A 15,821-nucleotide genomic window follows, 5' to 3' on the forward strand; every position below is an offset into this window, starting at 1 on the left:
AAGAACATATGTATTTATAAAAATTACCTGGTAGACAGAGAGCTTCTCTGTTATCTGCTCTTCAGAATCACCCCCCTCATGCATCTTGGGAAATGAAGTCTCAATGCCTCTCAGCAGGGAGTCTGACCAGGCGCTGTCCTTCTCCCACTGTGACCAGATCTGAGACAGATGGAGAAATGATGACAGTCAGAAGAGATGTCACTGTTTATTATAATCAATTCCATGATTGCTTTTTAATGATTCTTCTAATTCCTGATAGCTTTAAATAACTCCACCTGTTATAAAATTCAGATTCACCCATGTTATTAATATGTGTTTGCAAAATATCCAAAAAGTTACAAATGAATTTGGATGAACTTTGGTGAACATTTTACTCTTGGCTGATAGATCAGTAATTCTGTTTTGATATTATAATCCAGAAGTGCCATTTTTGACTGAATAATATTTTACCTTTATGGTAATGAGTTCTGTATTATTCTACATTCACTTATTCCTCATCCATTATGCTCTCGAAGACACCTTCTAGTTCCAAATGTCACAGTAACAAAGCTAACAGTCTGCAGTCATGCTAGCAGCTCTGTGAGACTATGCTTAGGCACAGCATTCCTTTATGCTAAATGCTGAGGTCAGCATGCTAACATGCTCACAATGACAATGCTAACATCTGATGTTTAGCAGGTATAATGTTTACCATGTTCACCATCTTTGTTTAGCGTGTTGCCAATTAGATTTAAAAAAAAATGTTTAACGTATTGGAGACGTTTGTGTGGAAGGTTGACAAGCAGGAATAAATCTGACATTTGCATTTGAATACTTTCTTCTTGATGGCTCTCTGCTTACTTGTTGGTTTGTTTTGAGGAGAAATACTTGTTGAGATCCTCTTTATATTGTTTCCCCAAATTTGACTCTTGTAAACATAGGTTTTACTGCTACATTTATTTTTTATTACTTTATTTCATTCTTCCTCACTCTGCAAATAAATAAACTGCATTCCATGCAGTACCTGTAATGTTTCCCTCATCTTGGCCCCCTTCTCCTGTCCATGCTGCTGCAGTCGGGCCACCTCATCCTGCAGGCCCATCACTACACCCTCCCACCTCTGGAGTGCACTCTCTGGGACTTTCTGGGTCAGGTACTGCAGGATCCTAAAATGATGGCCCAGGAACTGGAAGAACTTCTGATAATAGAAAGGGTATGTAATGTTAAAGATTCGATTTTTATGCTTTTATTTTTAGATACCAAAGCACTCTTAACTGTATCCCACAGACTGACCGTATGACTGCTGTACTGCTGCTGGAGTTGAGCTCTGTTGTGGAGCTCTCTGTCAGGCTGCTGTGCAAGGCGTTCAGAGCCCAGAGCGAGCAGCTCCTCCAGGCTGTGGACCAGCCGCTCATACTGCTGCTGCAGCTCCACACTGCTCTTCAGCTCCTCACAGCGAACACCACCCAGAGCGCTGTCCAGCTCACCCTGCACATAGAAGAGACAGACAATTTCAAGATTTAAATATGCTTGTGGCAAGTGAACTATCAACTATTTAGTATTATCTTTAGGGAGTAAGCTTCCTAAATGTCTTAGACATATACCACCATACTGCATACCTGCAGCTGTGTGGCCTGGTGGATGAGAGAGGCAGGCAGGTTGTGTTGGTCAGCCTCCTCCAGCAGGGCGCTCACCTGCTCACCCTGCTGCTGCAGAAACACCTGCATCTGAACCACAGCCTGGAAAATAATCACATGTACACTGACAAATAAAAACGTCATGACTACATATCATCATTTGTCTGAACACATTTACTTTTCTGACTATTCCTCCACCTTTAGTCATTTACTCACCATGCCAGCATAACGAAAAGCCTTCTGGATGAAGTTACATCCTCTATTCCTCTCTACCCGACTGTGTACTGTTTGTCAGTTATGTCAATGACACAAAGATAATAAACACTGGTAGATGAACCACAGTAGGTATTACCTCATAAAACTAGGTCTATTCTTCTTGTTTTTCTGTAATTTATATCCAGAACCAATTCAGTATCTCTATGCTGGGAAAGCAAAATGTGGCTCATAGTATTTTTCCTACAGTAGTAACGTTCATTTTGACCCTAATATTACTGCAAGATGCACTCTAGCAAATGAAATCTCTACACTTAAAGTAAAAATGTAGTTGCTATGCCTGACCTATGAGTTTTGTTGATCTTTTGTTGGCTTGTAAACTATGACACATTTGGTGAAATACTGCAGACTTCTGTGAAACAATGTCTATTTCTGTCCTCTTTGTATTGAGTATTAATAAGGTAGGCTGAAACCTAAAACCATCTTGGGCTGCAACTAACAATTATTTTCATTATTGATTGTCAGAAAACAGTGAAAAATGTCCATCACATGTCCAAGGTGATATCTTCACATCTTGTTTTATCTGACCAACAGTCCAAAACCTAAAGATATTCAGTTTACGATGATATGAAACAGTGAAAAGCAGAACATTCTCACATTTTGGCATTATCTATCAATCGATTAATCGATTAATCGACTTCACTCAAATCACTCAGATTATGAGTAGCTCATTAACGTTAAATATCTCTATGGAAACAGTACCTGTAGTTGTTTGTTATGGCCCGGGGTTCCACTGAATTCATTAATTATTTGGTGAACAGTCGCCTGGTTAGAGGTGAAGGCTGCATGCAACTCATTTAGTTGTATCTGTTGGTTAAACAGACAACACTGGTTCTGCAGTAAACAACAAGGATTTTATTGTGAATAAACAGGAAAAGGTTATTTGCATTTTAAGACTGCATTTAAAAGGTTTACAATTACACTTGTAATAAATATGTTAGATAAGGTAGGTATAAGATAGAGGAGATGAGTTACTGTATAAGAACAACTCACTCAGATCATAAACACTAATACAGTTGAGATAAAAATGCATAAGGGTCTTCTGAACCGCTCTTGGTCTGACCCGTCACCCTGGACCTGTTTGCCATGGGTGACCCTACCAGGGGCATACAGCCCCAGGCAACATAGCTCCCAGGGTCATTCGGGTACTCAAACCCCTCCACCACGTTAAGGTGGCGGTTCAAGGAGGGGAGAAGACCCTTATGGATTATTTAAAATCAAGGCCAGTTACGTCGCCCGGATTGGCGCTACCGGGGCCCCACCCTGGAGCCAGGCCTGGGGTGGGTGTCCGACGGCGAGCGCCTGGTGGCCGGGCCTTTCCCCACGGGGCCCGGCCGGGCACAGCCCGAAGGAGCGACGTGGGGCCGTCCTCCCGTGGACCCACCACCCGCAGGAGGATCCGTAAGGGGCCGGTGCAGAGAGATCTGGGCGGCAGTCGAAGGCAGGGGCCGGCGACCAGATCTCCGGACACAGAAACTGGCTCTAGGGACATGGAATGTCACTTCGCTGGGGAAGGAGCCTGAGCTTGTGCGGGAGGTTGAGCGTTACCGGCTAGATATAGTCGGCCTCGCCTCCACGCACAGCCTGGGCTCTGGAACCCGTCTCCTCGAGAGGGGCTGGGCGCTCCATTTCTCTGGCGTTGCCGGCGGGGGAGAGGCGGCGGGCTGGTGTGGGCCTGCTCATAGCCCCACAGCTCAGCCGTCACGTGTTGGAGTTTACCCCAGCGAACGAGAGGGTCGCGTCCCTCCGCCTCCGGGTGGGGACAGGTCTCTCACTGTTGTGGCGGCCTCACGGGCCAAACAGCAGTGCAGAGTACCAGGCCTTCTTGGAGTCCCTGGGAGGGGTACTAGACAGTGCACCACCCGGGACTCCGTTGTTCTACTGGGGACTTCAACGCCCACGTGGGCAACGACAGTGACACCTGGAGAGGGGTAATCGGAAGGAACGGCCCCTGATCTGAACCCGAGCGGTGTTCAGTTGTTGGACTTCTGTGCTAGTTACAGTTTGTCCATAACTAACACCATGTTCAAGCACAAGGGTGTCCATCAGTGCACGTGGCACCAGGACACCTAGGCGGGAGGTCGATGATCGACTTTGTTGTCGTATCATCTGACCTCCGGCCGCGTCTTGGACACTCGGGTGAAGAGAGGGGCGGAGCTGTCAACCGATCACCACCTGGTGGTGAGTTGGATCCGCTGGCGGGGGAGGAAGCCGGACAGACTTGGCAGGCCCAAGCGTATCGTGAGGGTCTGCTGGGAACGTCTGGCGGAGCCCTCTGTCAGCAGGGTCTACAACTCACACCTCCGGGAGAGCTTCTCCCAGATCCCGGGGGAGGTTGGGGACATTGAGTCCGAGTGGACCATGTTTTCCACCTCCATTGTCGATGCGGCGGCTCGTAGCTGTGGTCGCAAGGTTTCTGGTGCCTGTCGCGGCGGCAATCCCCGAACACGGTGGTGGACGCCGGAAGTAAGGGATGCCGTCAGGCTGAAGAAGGAGTCCTATCGGGCCTTGTTGGCTCGTGGGACTCCCGAGGCAGCTGACAGGTACCGGCAGGCTAAGCGTGCTGCAGCCCGTGCGGTCACAGAGGCAAAAACTCAGGACTGGGAGAGGTTCGGAGAGGCCATGGAGGAGGACTATCGGTCGGCCTCAAAGAAATTCTGGCAAACCGTCCGACGGCTCAGGAGGGGGAGCAGTGCTTCACCAACACCTTGTACGGTGCGGGTGGAGAGCTGTTGACCTCGACTGGGGATGTTGTCGGACGGTGGAAGGAATACTTTGAGGATCTCCTCAATCCCGCTGTCACGTCTTCCCGAAGAGGAAGCGGAGGCTGGGGACCCGGAGGCGGACTCATCCATCACCCTGGCCGAAGTCACTGAGGTTGTTGGCAAGCTCCTTGGTGGCAAGGCTTCGGGGGTGGATGAGATCCGTCCTGAGTATCTTAAGTCTCTGGATGTTGTGGGACTGTCTTGGCTGACACGTCTCTGCAACATCGCGTGGCGGTCTGGGACAGTGCCTCTGGACTGGCAGACCGGGGGTGGTGGTCCCTCTGTATAAGAAGGGGACCGGAGGGTGTGTTCCAATCACAGAGGGATCACACTTCTCAGCCTCCCGGTAAGGTCTATTCCAGGGTACTGGAGAGGAGAATTCGTCCGATAGTCGAACCTCGGATTCAGGAGGAGCAGAGTGGTTTTCGTCGGTCGTGGAACACTGGACCAGCTCTATACTCTCCATCGGGTGCTCGAGGGTTCATGGGAGTTTGCCCAACCAGTCCACATGTGCTTTGTGGATCTGGAGAAGGCATTCGACCGTGTGCCCCGGCGCTTTGTGGGGAGTGCTCTGGGAGTATGGGGTCCGGGGCCCTTTGCTAAGGGCTGTCCGGTCCCTGTATAACCGGAGCAGGAGCTGTGTTCGCATTGCCGGCAGTAAGTCAGACCTGTTCCCGGTGGATGTTGGACTCCGCCAGGGCTGCCCTTTGTCACCGGTTCTGTTCATAATTTATATGGACAGAATTTCTAGGCGCAGTCAGGGGCGGGGTGTCCGGTTTGGGAACCACAGGATCTCATCTCTGCTGTTTGCAGATGATGTCGTTCTGATGGCTTCTTCAAACCAGGACCTGCAGCATGCACTGGGACGGTTTGCAGCCGAGTGTGAAGCAGCTGGGATGAGAATCAGCTCTTCCAAATCTGAGGCCATGGTTCTTGACCGGAAAAAGGTGGTTTGCTCTCTTCGCGTGGGTGGGGAGTCCTTGCCCCAAGTGGAGGAGTTTAAGTATCTCGGGTCTTGTTCACGAGTGAGGGACGGATGGAGCGTGAGATTGACAGGCGGATCGGTGCAGCGTCTGCAGTGATGCGGGCGCTGTATCGGACCGTTGTGGTAAAGAAGGAGCTGAGTCGAAAGACAAAGCTCTCGATTTACAGTCAATCCCACGCCCTGCCCTCACCTATGGTCATGAGCTTTGGGTAGTGACCGAAAGGACAAGATCGCGGATACAAGCGGCGAAATGGGCTTCCTCCGCCGAGTGGCTGGGCGCTCCCTTAGAGATAGGGTGAGGAGCTCAGTCACACGGGGAGCTCGAGTAGAGCCGCTGCTCCTCCACGTCGAGAGGAGCCAGCTGAGGTGGCTAGGGCATCTGATCCGGATGCCTCCTGGACGCCTCCCTCGGGAGGTGTTCTGGGCATGTCCCACCGGGAGGCGGCCCCGGGAAGACCCAGGACACGCTGGAGGGACTATGTCTCTCGGCTGGCCTGGGAACGCCTCGGGATCCCCCCGGAGGAGCTGGAGGAAGTGTCTGGGGCGAAGGAAGTCTGGGAGTCCCTGCTTAGACTGCTGCCCCCGCGACCCGGCCCCGGATAAGCGGAAGAAGATGGATGGATGGATGGATGGATAAAAATGCAGTTAATAAGAGTTAGTGATGAAATCTGACCTGTTGCTTTGCAGTCTCCTCCTGCAGGTCTTTGAGCTGCTTCTCTCTGCTGTTCAGTGCAGCCTGGACCACAGGAAGGACTCTACACAGATCATCTACACCCTGCTGACCACACTCTGACCCCAGGACACTGCTGACCTTTGACCCCTGAGACGCCAGCTCACTGCCAAGGGTAGCCAGCTCTGCTGACAGACTCTGAAAAGGAATCCAAGGAAGTCCTATTTATATGAGTGAGTTTGCATCATAATCAGTAAGCTGGTACAAACTTGTGTAGAGTGTAGAGGATAGTTTTGGTCCTTCACGTGTCTTTGGGGAGATCTGGTTTAGCTTTTAGGGTACAATACCATTCAAATTTGGGTGTCACCAAATTATTCCTGAGCTAAATGCTAATGTTAGCATGCTAACCATCTTGGTGTAGCATGTTACCATGCTAACATATGCTAAGTGCACCTGAGGCTGATGGGAATATCATAGGTTTTGCAAGAATTTAGTATTGAACAAATTACAATTTTGACCTGATGATGGCGTTAGATGAACATTAATGATCAGAAGAATCTTTCAAGTTATTACAATTCACCCTGAGGGGAACATGAATGTCTGTACCAAATCGCATGGCAATTCATCTAATGGTTGTTGAGATATTTCACAAAAAAAAAAAAAAACAAATGAACCTCATGGTGGCGTTAGAGAAAAGTCCATATGATTCATCCTCTGGGAACCATGAATGTCTGTACAAGTGTTTGTGCCAATCCATCAAGTACTTGTTGAGATATTTCGGTCAGGACCAAAGTGGTGGACTGACCGACCCACCGACAGACTGACATTGCAGTCCCTAAAGCCACTTGCATGGCTAAAAATATACACCACACTATAAGTCCCCAGAGCCCCGAAAGACGTCAATTTAAATTGCTCACTTTGTACAAATTACAGTCCACAACCCAAATATATTCAATTTATAATGATACGAAACAATGAAAAGCAGCAAACATTTGCAATCGGAAAATGTTTGGTCAATTATTTAAACATAATTGATTGTTAACGTAATTGACGATTAATTTTCTGTCAACTATCTAATCAATCAATCAACTATTCGTTACAATTTGTTAATACTAAGATTTTTTTAGCTTGGAGCGTCGCGTAATCTGAACCAATTATATGTAACACAATGGTCGATGGGTAGAAGGAGATGGATCACGGCGTCTGTTGACTTCACTGAAGCAGAATCTTTGCTGAAGATTCAGGGTCTGTTGTTTTGTTTCCAATTTTTTCAACGTGGAAATGTAATGTAAACTTTTTAACATTGAAAAAAAGAAACCTTTGATTTGTGCTTTAATTTAATGAATATGAATTTAATGTTTGAGTGTTGTCCTTCATTTAAAAGCCCAAATTAATTGAACCATGATGAGTGTTTGTTGTGGTGAGACCCACCTGCAGCTGCAGCAGCCTCAGCTGCGTGTCTTCTTCATGGCTCGTCCCAGCAGGAGAGTGCAGGAGGTCGTTGATGGAGGACAGGGACAGGGATGCTCCATACAGCACATGAAACAAACCCTCGTCCAGCGTCTGATGGGAGCCGTCCACAGGCGAGGCCTGGGGTCGGAGAGGGTAGTCAAACTATTAACAAAAACTGAAATTTTAGGACATTGAAGCAGAAGACAAATAAATACTATGCTAGTATTTAGTCAGTCACATGGACATTTTGTCGTTGCTTTTTCTGACACTTTGTCAGATGTTATTCAGCACAAGACAACATGAATCAGGAGGAAGAGGAGGAGGCTGACATCTGCTGTGTCTCTTGAGGAAGCATGACACCTCTTCATCAGTCTAGCATCATTTCCCTCTTGTCGGCCATCTTTCATGTTAGTTGTTTCCTGCTCTTCTTTTTGTAAAGTGTGATGTCGAAATGTGTTTCCTGTGGTGAGCGATGAAAAAAACAACATGCCGGAGCTTCCATCTGAGCACTCAGACAGAGTTTAATTTTCAGCTCACTTTAATTTGAATCAGATTTCAAACTGAGAATGTGGTTTGAAATTTGATCTACAAAAGACTAGACCCAGTTGTGTTTTTTTTTGTTTACACCTTAATACAAGTAGCACAACTCTTCTCCAATATGTCATCTTTCATTTCCAAAAACTTTTTTTGGGCTCTCTTGCTTTCATCAGAGTAGTATATGAGGTTTATTCCAGTTTCATTTCTTCACTGTTATATGCCCTGTAGTCCCTCAGATTTATCTCATGGCCCCTCTCTTCTTGAATATGAAACCAGCGGCTGTCCAGGGGTCACATGTAACAACATACAGTACATACTGTCTGATAAACAGCCATGATAACGACTGCGCACCTGATTCAGAAGCTCTGTCGCTGTGTGTCCCAGCTCCCTCAGGTGGCTGATGTGGGTTTGGAGCTCTTTCAGGGTTTGTGTGTCAATCATACGTCCTGATGTTCCATCAGTACGCCTCAAAGATGAGTCTGTCACCTTCAGAGAGAGAGAGAGAGAAAAACATCAGAAGTCGGAGACACACCCAAATCTTATCAAGCCCTGCAGGAGTCCCCATAACACCAAAGAGGCAACAAAGTGCCTTCTGCTCAAAGAAGGTGATAATCAAGCATGGCGAGAACACCAATTTCTCTTTTCTTTTTTGTATTTGAAAAGTGATAATCAAGCACTTCAGCTCTCACGATGAAGGCCTTACCTCAGAGGGAGGAAGCAGCCAGCTCTCCTCCAAAGCCAGCAGCCGACTGTGAAGGCGATCCCACTTCTTCTGAGCAGAGTCCTCATCCACATCAGCCTCAGCAGGCGGTGACCTGCAGGGACAGAAAAAGCTGAAAATTAACACTTCATTTCACTTCATCTTTCTTTCCATCTTTCTTTCTTTTTTACAACGGCCTCTGGTTGATGGTAGGCTGGAGGTATCTGTTTATTTCTCTCTGCAAATTAATACATTTAAGTTAATCTAAAATCAAATTGCATTGACTGGATAAATCAAATTAAACAAGTTAAAATAAGTTAGAAGATAAAGTATAAACCACAGTGTCTTACATATGTCAATACATTTTATCTCTGATACAAAATTCTTCTTATATTTTGTATTATTTTCTTAATTCTACAGCAGCCTTATTCTATCCTGTTGTGTTAAAGAAACTGATACTTGTTTCTTTACTTTTAAATTTAAAAATGTATGTTTTTTAAATAAGTTTTTTAGGACTTAATAAAAACACAAAATACTTGTTAAAATAAAGACTTAAACATAAAATATGTCACATACACTCTGTAATATATATTTAAAATATATGTAATAATACAACAGAGTAATGATACAGTGTGTTACCGTGGTAACAACTGGCTGTGGTCCTCGGGTTCCTGGTTGTGGAGTCGGGCTCTGCTGCCCTGCCTGGCGATGGCCTGAGTCAGTCCTCTCTGTTCAGTCAGCTCCTGCTCCAACTCCTGCAAAACAACAACAAGACTTATAGTTCAATGTACAGTACATTGATATTGGCCATTTATTAAATATCAAATATTGTAATGTCAGTCATGTCATCCGCCTCTGATAGGATGGAGGCTTTATCACTGAGTATTCCAGAGTTCTGGGTTTCATTGCAGAGTTTTAGTGTCTCATGACGGTCTAATAAAGCTTGAAAGGGATCGATAACGGTCAAATTTAAAGATATGACACTGATGTATTGATATTGACTTCAGTATTGGCAGTCCTTCAAAATCTCACACCAAAGCCCTTCACCTAAGCAGTCAGTAGAGTCTAGTACCTTCTGCTGTTGCAGGCTGCTCTGTCTGAGCAGTTTGTTTCTCGGTGAGGAGAAGATCTCCTGAACACTGCTGCTGCGCTCTGGCTGAGGTACCGGCATCTGAAGAGAAACAGGTGAAGAAGAGACACAGGGAGGAAAAACAAAATGGCTTATCATCGTCATAATCAAAATTGTAGTCAATAACTTCATTGCAGTAGTTCTCATCATCATCAGTGTATAAAGTAGAGTTTGTTACAATCACCGCCTAATTGCCGGATCAGTCAGCGCCCTGAAGATACGTTATGGTCTTTGGTAGATTAAGGAAGTAAATATTTACTTCATCATCACCAGAGCTGTGGACTTGTGACTTGGACTTAACTCACAAAAATGAGGACTTGAGACTTGACTTGGACTTAACTGCTTTGTAACTTGACTTACTTGAGACTCCAAACCTGACTTGACACGAAACTTGAAAACAAAAACATTCAACTCTCAAGTTTCGACCTGATTAAACCCAGAACAATAAAACGGTACTAAAACAGCAACAAGCAGGCCCTGGTCTCAGGTCGGTAAAAAACACTAAACACAGCAGACTTGTGTTCACCACTCAGACTTTAATTTTGACTTGAATTTGCTTATAAAGACTTGTGACTTGACTTTCCTCAAAAGACTTTAAAACTCTGCTTAGCACCTGAAGATATGACACTAAACAGACCTGCTTCCATGCGGAGTGGGAAACCACTAACGAGGTGCTGTAATGGTTTATTTGCAAACTTGTTAATAATTATCAGGGAGTGACTTTGTCACATGTGAACCGCCTGCTCTGCTGTCAGCAGCAGAAACACCCGCCTCTTTAAACTTGTAAACTGAATAAAAGTAAAATGAGTAAAATGGGAGAAAATAGTCACAGGAATGAGATGGATCATAAGAATTTGACCCTGTGTTTGGTGGGATTTCTTATGTAAGTTTATCCAAATAAAAAAATGAATATTTATATTGCTACAATATACTTTCAGACATTGTTCAAACCACATGTCATGGTTTTAGTATGACAAGTGAAGTGAGTGAAGTTGCACATCCAAACATCACATATCCACAGCAAAACAAAAAATATGAGACACTTTTTCGTATACAAAAACTTCAAATTGTTGGTACTGAGTAAAATTACAAATTTTAGATATTTTGTTGGACACCGCAATGCCGAGCCAGCTGATTCTGACTGACAAGTCCAAAATGTCAAAAAGTGTTCTTGAGACAAGACATTTTTTTAACTGTCAGCTGCACATTGTGTTTTATCCTGTAACTATAACTTGTTACACTTATTATATGTGTACTGTTTCAATTAATATCTAGTCATACAGATTGTATCCACCTGTTCCTGTGGCTCTTTGTGGGTGCTGATTCTCTCCTCTCCCTGTCTGTCCTGTAGCAGCTGTTGGAAGCAGACCAGGTTGGCCTTCAGGAACTTCAGTTTGGAGGAGAGCAGCTCTGCCACTTCCTGCTGGCATCCCACAGCTCCCAGTTTATCCTGCTGCTGCTGCTGCTGCTGATCAGCGGCCTGGCCAAGCACCGGCAGGCTGGCAACGTTCTGCTCGATCTCCAGGAACATCTCCTACACACACACACACGTGTCAAATCATTTATTCTTTTAACAAGAACCTACACTATGTGCTGAGGCTGAGAAGGACGCATATGCAAGGCAGAAAGTGGCTTTTATTTTAATTTATTAACTTGTTAACTTGTTTTAGTGAATTACTTAGTGTGCAAGCCTCAGCCAGCACATCAGTCAGACGTTACACTCAATTAAATTTACATTACATTCCAATCAGTGCTTAAACTCCAACTGACACTTAAACTCCTTTCAGTGCTTATACTTAAGTGACGTTTCAACTCCTTTCAGTGCATATACTTCAACTGACTTTTTAACTCTATTCAGTACCTGCACTTCAAGTACTTTCAACTCTGTTCTGTGCTTACTCCTATACTACTCTCAGTGCTTAAACTTCAACTGACACTTCAACGCCTTTCAGTGCTTAGACTTCCACTGACTTTTCAACTTTGTTCAGTGCTTACACTTTGTGCTTACACTTTAACTAAACCTTTAACTCCTTTCAGTGCTTGCACTTTAAATAACTCTTCAAATTCATTTAGTACACTTCCTTCCACTGACACGGTGGAAGTTACATAGTGACACACACCTGTTTGCATTTTGCTTTTACTTTTGTTTTTTGACTCCTTTATTACAACTTTACAATCTCTTTCACCACATTTTCTGCCCTGGTTTTGCTGACTCTATTGTATCAAAAACAACACTTAAAATAGATTTAGATTATGAGGTCAGTTGAGAATAATGCAGCACAAAGCTTCATTCAAATGTAACTATGGGATGTGTTTAACCTCTGAAACTTTAATGGAGGCTCGAGTTACACTCTCGGGGTCAGCGGGGAGTGAATCCTGGGAGGAAAATACCTGCCAAAGCTTTGAATGAGGACATAATAAAGAAGCCTGTGAGGGCATGACTCTATTGACTGAAAACTATTGTTCCACAGACTGATACAGATCCCCAACCGTCAAATATCCAAATTTTACATGGTACTTGCACTCTGCGTGAGTATTTCCATTTTGTGAAACTTTTACTTTTCCTCCACTCCACTTATTCACTCTGTTTATCTGATAGTTAGTGACTTTGTAAATTAAAATTTTATATTCAACATGAGATAAGCTCATAAACGGGGAGTTTTAGAGAATGTTATATGTAATATGAATGTCAACACTCAAACTTCTGTCTCCCTCTGATTTGATGGATGATTCTTCTGGAAGCAACAGCAACATAAAAAGACTTAAATCTGTAGGGAATTGTTCGATATTGTATTTTTGCAGAATAGTCATTCATGTAAAGCTCCACTTTCTACTAAAAAGGAATTTACAAAAGCCATTTTGTGAATAAATAAAGTATAAAAATAAAATTCCATTACAAAATTATCACATCCTCATAAAGGAATGAGTTGAGAAAGGTCTCCTACATCTTAAGCTAAATAAACTTTAAAAACCCATTGGATCATCAGAAAAATGTGCTGCCACAGAACTGAAAACAAGAATGTTTTTTTGTAGCTCATGAAAAGTTGATGTTTTGGAGATATAGGTTTTTCACAGGACAGCAACAATATGTCAACTCACCAATACCATGTTTCAATATCCAGCGTAATATAATGTAATATAAATGTAATATAATATAAACAAGTTTATTAGTAGCTATGGTAGCAGTTTTCATGTGTTTGTTTGATAGACAGGGAGCACTTGGCAGAGTTTAAAACTATAACACTTGATAAGTTGATTTCTGATGTCCTGATCTTTGCCAGATTGGCCACCACCTCTGCAGCCACACTGCGCCCTCAATGCAAATACCCGCAGCTGGCATTTAGCGTTTGTTAAACTGTGAACTCTAAAAGTCTCGTGTTGTCTGGGTTGACGGTTGCAACGTCCTGACAGGAAACAAAGAGAGAACCGGTGATATTTCACATGGTATTTAACTAAAGCATTACTGTACAAAATATCAAGACGTTTACAAAGAGTGAGACGGTCGCAGTGGATTAAAAAAAGTAGTAAAAATGTGTGATGTTTGAATAAGACCGCTTTAGGTTAATGTTTCACTTTCTCCAGCAGTCCAGGTTGAGGGACAGTCTGCTGTTTACAAGCAGACTTAAAGCAATCTTCAAAGGTAATAAAATCAGAGCAGGTGACAGTTAATGAACTGTGTTCACTGAGACTCATCTGCGAATGTTCTGACCTGAGAACAAGGAAGTAATAATATACAGCAGGACACAGCATTCAATGAGGACAGCTGATGTCCAGGAATGCTGATAGTAGCCTACATCTAGATATAGAAAAATAAATGTTAGCTAAGCCATGGTTAAATCTGAGTAATTTAAATCATGTAACATATCCTAGATGCTTTATTTACTAATTCAGCTCTTGCATGTTGCTGCTGTTAGGTGAATACCTCTATAACAAAAATGTCAACTAGAGAAATTTTCCTTGTTTGTGGCTTATAATTTAAATAATGTCTATTGAATGGGTTTACATCTATGGAGTCTGGAATTATTATTGACTGTTGACACTGTTTAATTATGATCAATTAATACATTTTAAAAAGCTATTATAAATGTTGAACTAAAAGTAAATAAACAATAATGAGAATATTAAATTAGAAACTTAGTATGTCCTTATTCTGTTTTCAACTATCAATTAATAATCATATTTGAAAAAGGAATCCCAATATTTTCCTTTTGTTATTTCATTTACTGATGTGTCTCTCCTCTCATTCTTCTCAAAATTCGTTTGTCTCCTTTAACATGTTCAGCTTCCATGTTGTGATCACGGGCTCTCTTTGACTTAAAAAGGTGTGAGCCACATAAAAAAACAAATGTCCAGCCCACAGAGCGGCAGCAAGAGCTCTGATTGGTCAGCCGTTCATGTTCGGCTCAACATACCTGGTTGCATTTTCATCATAGTAGCACAAAGCCGTTCAGTGAATGACGTTGAGGTTTAAATATTGGATTTGAAATATGGATCTTCCAACCCAGGTAATGTTGGTGCAACGCTCATCCTGCTGAGCAATAAGGAAGCACACATGGCAAATATATTAATGTGACACTTGTGTTTACAGCCGGCATTATTGTGTTATCAGCACTGAGATAGAAAAACAAACACATCACTGACCTGTGAGTCAAATCTATAACTTCCAGCTGCTGGAGGAAGCTACCAGACAGAACGACACTGAGTTAACATTCCACACCGACTGGCTGATGAACTTTGACTCCTCCACGTACAGAGCCAGATGTGTCTTAAGATCTCACATCATACGTGAGACGACAACAAACCAACGCGGGAGGGAAATTTGAACCTCTGAGCTGCCAAAACAATCCTCAGCATGTACTTTCTTGACTTTGCATCTGTGGTGAGCTGAGATGTTGCAAGGTCAGAAATAAGCAGCAAGAACTTGGAAATGATTCATGAGTCATATTTTGCTCTTGAAACGACATTGTGCAACTTGAAATGTTTGTAAAGTCACATGACTCGACCAGTGACCTATGATTGTTGATAGTGTGTACAGACCCAGAAGAAGGATTATGATCTCAGACTGCAAGTCCTGATTTGAAAAACTAGTTAAACTTCCTAGTTCTTAACTTGACTCTGAACCAGTGATTCAGTAATTTAAGCCTCATGTAAAATGTGTGACTGACATTTCAAGTTTCAAAACATTTTCAAAATGCAAGTGATCTTTGCTGTGGTATTTTCCGTCGCCCTTCCCAGAGATTAGTCATCAGTCAAACACCGAGCGGTTCTGTCTTGTCCTCTTCATTAAATCTTCTGTTGTTGAAGCCTGACTTTTTGTTGCTGATGCTGCAGTAGGTGCATGCTTTTCATTGTATTCCAGACAAACTACTGTAACTGCAGCAGGAAAAAACATATACACCTGTCACTTTCTACTCGCCACTGGGGGTTAGGCGATACAATATGTGGCCAGAAGTATGTGGACACCGTAGCACACATACTTTGTATTTTTGGTCTGGAGCTGTTTTTCATGGTTTGGTTTACGTCCCTTATTCCATTAAAGGGACATCTGGATGCTACAGCTTACAATGATATTTTAGACAAGAGTGTTTTTCCAAAAATAATTAATTTTTGAGGGTTCACAAGTCAAACAGATTAGGAATCACTGCTCTAGAGGATATTTTCCTAGAAATAGATTCTTGATATTGTGGCAAATAT

General features: G+C 43.4%; 1 protein-coding gene across 1 annotated transcript in view; it reads right to left on the minus strand.

The window, feature by feature from the left end:
* Positions 1-15,821, minus strand: part of syne2b (spectrin repeat containing, nuclear envelope 2b) — a 164,953-nt gene that overhangs the window by 57,047 nt on the left and 92,085 nt on the right. Inside the window, 12 exon segments of the mRNA XM_044167586.1 lie at positions 28-159; positions 1,004-1,177; positions 1,273-1,467; positions 1,599-1,718; positions 2,592-2,723; positions 6,313-6,507; positions 7,741-7,899; positions 8,650-8,784; positions 9,002-9,113; positions 9,638-9,753; positions 10,071-10,169; positions 11,422-11,661. Of these exon segments, the coding sequence (XP_044023521.1) occupies positions 28-159; positions 1,004-1,177; positions 1,273-1,467; positions 1,599-1,718; positions 2,592-2,723; positions 6,313-6,507; positions 7,741-7,899; positions 8,650-8,784; positions 9,002-9,113; positions 9,638-9,753; positions 10,071-10,169; positions 11,422-11,661 (1,809 nt within the window).

The sequence above is a fragment of the Siniperca chuatsi genome, linkage group LG15, assembly GCF_020085105.1.
Source record: "Siniperca chuatsi isolate FFG_IHB_CAS linkage group LG15, ASM2008510v1, whole genome shotgun sequence".
Taxonomy (NCBI): domain Eukaryota; kingdom Metazoa; phylum Chordata; class Actinopteri; order Centrarchiformes; family Sinipercidae; genus Siniperca; species Siniperca chuatsi.